The sequence below is a fragment of the Psammomys obesus genome, unplaced genomic scaffold (genome assembly GCF_907164565.1).
Source record: "Psammomys obesus unplaced genomic scaffold, mPsaObe1.curated_primary_1811, whole genome shotgun sequence".
Classification (NCBI taxonomy): Eukaryota; Metazoa; Chordata; class Mammalia; order Rodentia; family Muridae; genus Psammomys; species Psammomys obesus.
This window is the reverse complement of record NW_026596287.1, coordinates 1,246,102-1,250,546: the sequence shown is the minus strand read 5'-3', so window position 1 is coordinate 1,250,546 and position 4,445 is coordinate 1,246,102. Positions and strand designations below refer to the sequence as shown.

At 40.2% G+C, this 4,445-nt stretch overlaps 1 protein-coding gene across 1 annotated transcript; it reads right to left on the bottom strand.

Annotated features, from left to right (window-relative positions):
* Positions 1-2,057: 2,057 nt before the first annotated feature.
* LOC129668890 (putative vomeronasal receptor-like protein 4) lies at positions 2,058-2,960 on the bottom strand. Its single transcript, XM_055596988.1, has one exon. The coding sequence runs from the start codon at positions 2,958-2,960 to the stop codon at positions 2,058-2,060; it is 903 nt and encodes a 300-aa protein (XP_055452963.1).
* Positions 2,961-4,445: the final 1,485 nt, after the last annotated feature.

Genomic DNA, 4,445 nt, shown 5'->3' with positions numbered 1-4,445 from the left:
CAGTGTGGCAGCAAAGTTTGTTCCCCTGGACACAGTCCTATTGCTGAACGGGCCCCAGAGACTTTGCTCATGCACATGCGCTGTGTTCAGTTCCGACCTCCGTGGTGTTCCACTCATCAACACCAGCGCCATGCAAGTGTCTTGTATGACAAAGCCAGCACCAACAGGGATCCTTCTCTGCTGGGGACAGTAAAGTGACCAGGACTTTAGAAATCATTGCTATGAAAGTCACTCAAGCTTTCTTTACCACTGAGAACATACCCTGCATTATTGCCCAGATCCTTCTTATTGTCCTCACCATTGTCTAGGACTTCAGTGTCATTTTTAGGAGGAGGAGTATCTTAAGTACAGTGATATTTCCATTCCACAAAAAGTCCCTCCTTCATTGCATCTTAGAAATCCAGGGTATCTGTAGCTATCTATGGAGACATTTTGCAAGTGTTTGATCTTCTGTTTGCTTGTTATGTATTTATTTTTAAAGGTTTATTTTTATTTTATGTATATGAGTATTTATTTTATGTATATGAACCTTCATCTATGTGTGTTGGAAGAGCCTGCTGTTTGAGGTCACAGCCCACCATGTCTGGACAGCTCTCCTGAGCTTGATGCAGAACTGAGGATTCCCTTTCTCAACAGGGGGTCTTCTCTCTCTCTCTAATTCCTCTTGAGAGTGTTTCTAAGATGACCCCCACTCATGCTGGAGCTCATGGAGCCCATGGTCAAGATGCAGGTTCCACTTCAGCTGATAAGAACCTGTGTAAAGCATTCCTGGCATCCTAAGCCCCAGCCAATAGTGTATACCTACCCTGGAAACCCCTCGCCCACCTCCCAAGAACAATATAACATTTGTTCATCCCACAAAAAATGAGCTCCCACTAAAGCTGCTCCCAGAAATCAGTCATTCCTTTGTCCTCAGGGCCTTTCCCAAACCCCCATTTGTCGTCTCTGCTCCCTTTGTCCTTATGGAGCTCTATCAGCCAAAGTCCCTAGGTGGGGAGGATGATGGCGGGGAGGGTCACACATATTTGTGCACCACATGGACCCACAGAGGTCAGAAGGAGGTATCAGGTTCCCAGAGATTAGAGTTACAGACAACTATAAATTGTAATGTGTGTGTTGAGACTCAAATTCCTCTCCTCTGGAAGAGCAGGCAGTGGCTTTAAACACTGAGCAATCTCTCTAGCTCCTAGGCTTTAAATATTTAGTAAAAAAACAAAAAAACATTCCTTTTATAGTCAACACATACTCACTTTTTTAATTAAATTTTTATTTTTTATATTAATTACAGTTTATTCACTTTGTATCCCAGCTCTAACCCCCTCCCTATCCTCTCACCCTCCCTCATCTCATATACTTGTTCTTAGACTGGTTTACATGAGGCAAATCTGAACTTGATGTATTTATTTTTCAACATAGTCACGATAATTGTGGATAGTGAACCAATTATTCTCTTACTCTTTTTCCTGTTTAATACAATGATTAGAACAATCCAGAACAGAAAGAAATGGCCATAGTAAACATCTCAATCTATTTCTATATTTAGAGGTATATCATATGTTAGGATGGAATATAACCTTAGCTACAGTTTTACAGTGGTTACTTCATATCAAGATTTGAAAATCCTCATTTGAATTTCCAAAAAAGTGTTTTGTTTTTTTTTCTTAATGGCTGGCTATTGAAAAATTTCAAGTACATTTATGACTCTAGTGAAATAATGTGAAATAAATGTGTTGTCTCTTTATGCGATTAACCATGTCACTGAATTTACTCAACAACAATCCATTTCAATAATGAGACTCTTTGGAACATCCCGTCACTGTGTAGAACATGGACCTTTATTTACGTCCGCTTGTAATTATTGTGCAGATTTTCTTGAGTGTTGTTGGCTGGTGATCTTTATTTTGCCATGACTTTGCCCAAGCATTCTGTACAGCACTCTACTCTCAGAAAACAGTAGCCATTGTGCTAGAAAAGGATCTTTTTCTGTGTAAAGTCTAAGTAAATTATAACTTTTAGTTACTGGAGGGAGTATTACAGAAAGCTGTTTCCTAGACCCCTCATTGACTGTGCCAGCAGCACACCAGGTGGAATTCCTTTATTAGCAGGACAAAGGGGCTGAGAGCAGCATAGCCAACCTCTAGAAACATTTTAGCATTTACTCTTATGAAATCAAAGTTCAAGACTGAGCCAATGTAGAAGGAGAAAATGAAATCTCCCAAGTAATAGACGAGGAAGCAGGTCATAAGAATGAGAACATTCCATGTAGCTTGGATTTCTGGGCTGGCACTATTTGTAAACCTGGAACTGTAAAGGTAGAGAACACGCTTGTGATGTTTATACAGGTGAAGAGTAATGTACGCACTGCTCCAGCCCATCAGACCCTGAAAGATGACATCACGAAGAGCCATGAGAGAGAGGAAAAGCCACTTAACTGTCAACCTGGACTGCAGCATGTAGCAATACCCATCAATCACCCCAACTCTAGATCTATTCATGCTGCTGCTTGCTGTGATGTGATGAAGCAAGTTGGAGCTTATGAGAGCATTAAAGATCCAAAGGAGGAAGAGAAGGGGAAGAACTTTCCATGCAGTCTGTGGTTTGAGCTTTCTCCACAAGGAGGTCCTGGGGCTGATGGTGGCAGCCTGGAACATGCTAAGGAGACAGGTGGTGCAGATGGAATGGCCCCGGGCCACTCTTGCCAGATAAACCACAGTTTTACAACCTGCGTCACCTAGAAGGTTTTTGATATGAAGTTCTGTGGCTACATATCTGACCCCTGAGGTACAAACAATGATTGCATTTGAAAAGGCCAGATGAGTGAAGATAAGGTCTATAGGTTTTTTCTCAGAACCCACGATAAATGTATGCACATGTCTCTCAAATATAAGGATGTTTCCAAAAATTCCAAGTCCAATAAGAGAAAGGAAAATTATTCTGTGGATGAGGTCACTCCAAACCATCTTTTGACTTCATGGTGAGAAACACAGATGAGTGAAGCTGACACCATCTCCATGGACCATCTGTGTATTCAATGGGAAGTTTCAGAATGATGAAAACGGACATGATTGTTTTGTAGCAGGCACCTGATTGCATTCTTTGCTTTTATCTCTTTCATTTTCTTATTTTCAATGACATGGGTGATGATGGTGATATTGTAGACATAAACCCCATGCTAATGCATCTACTTGCCTTTCAAAACAAATCTTTTTTGTTTGTTTGTTTTTTAGATTGTATTTTTTTTCTCGTTATTTTTTTTAAGATTTATTATATATACAGTATTCTGCCTACATATACACCTACAGGCCAGAAGAGGGCACCAGACCTCATTATAGATGGTTGTGAGCCACTGTGTGGTTGCTGGGAAATGAACTCAGGACCTTTGGAAGAGTAGCCAGTGCTCATAACCTTTGAGCCATCTCTCCTGCCCTGAAGGTGTCTTGTGTGTGTGTTTGTGTGTGCGTGCCCGAGCGGTATTTTTTATTTTGTTTTGTTTTGTTTTGTTTGTTTGTTTGTTTGTTTGTTTGTTTGTGAGACATGTAACCAGGACCAGGGTGGTTTCAGACTTACAGAACTCCAATACCTCTGCTTCCTGAGGGTTGGGATTAAAGGAGTGTGTCAACACCACCCACCTCCAAATAAATCTTTGTTGCTGTCCCTCAGCTCTAAAATCTATACTGTGATGGTGAAAATTGTGTTTAGTGGATAATTTTCTGTGCTGGAAAGGGTTGTGCTATAGCCTGATAAGATCATCAGTCAATGCTGCAAAGAAAAATCCCCAGACCCTGCTGATGACGATGCTGAAAACTTTATTATGGCCAAGCAGCTCTTGTCTATGGAGAGGATGTGCGTCTACCAAAACACTCCGTATTCCTTTATATGTTTTTTGTTGCTGGCAGGTAGGTGCAAGCTAGAAAGTTACAAAGAAAAGCAATTAGCTTGGACTAATTTAATTAGTAAAGCACCAATTAAACCAATAAACAACAAACAGACATGGTTTTAATGTGACCCAGTTTGAACAATTTCTTTGAACAGATATTATCTCCTTCCTGTTATCACACCTTCCTTACAGCACACTGAACCTAAGTACACAACAAGTAAACTTGAGGCAAGTTTTTTTTTTTTTCTTTTTGGAAAAGACTTCTTTTTCCCAGGATATACTACTTCTAAAAAACAATGTTGTTATTTCCTCTCTAAAGGCCACAAACTGGCTGCATCTCATGAAACTGAAAAGCTTCTGTAAAGCAAAGGATACTGTCCTCAGAACAAAAACGACAGCCTATAGATTGGGAAAGGATTTTCACCAACCCTGTATCTGACAGAGGGCTGGTATCCAGAATATATAAAGAACTCAAGAAGTTAAACAGCAACAAATCAGTTAATCCAATTAAAAAATGGAGTACAGAGCTAAACAGAGAATCTTGATAGAGGAATATGGAATGGCAGAG

Coding starts and splice junctions, on each gene's coding strand:
- LOC129668890 (XM_055596988.1), bottom strand. CDS start 2,960: ATGGTTTGGAGTGACCTCATCCACAGAATAATTTTCCTTTCTCTTATT.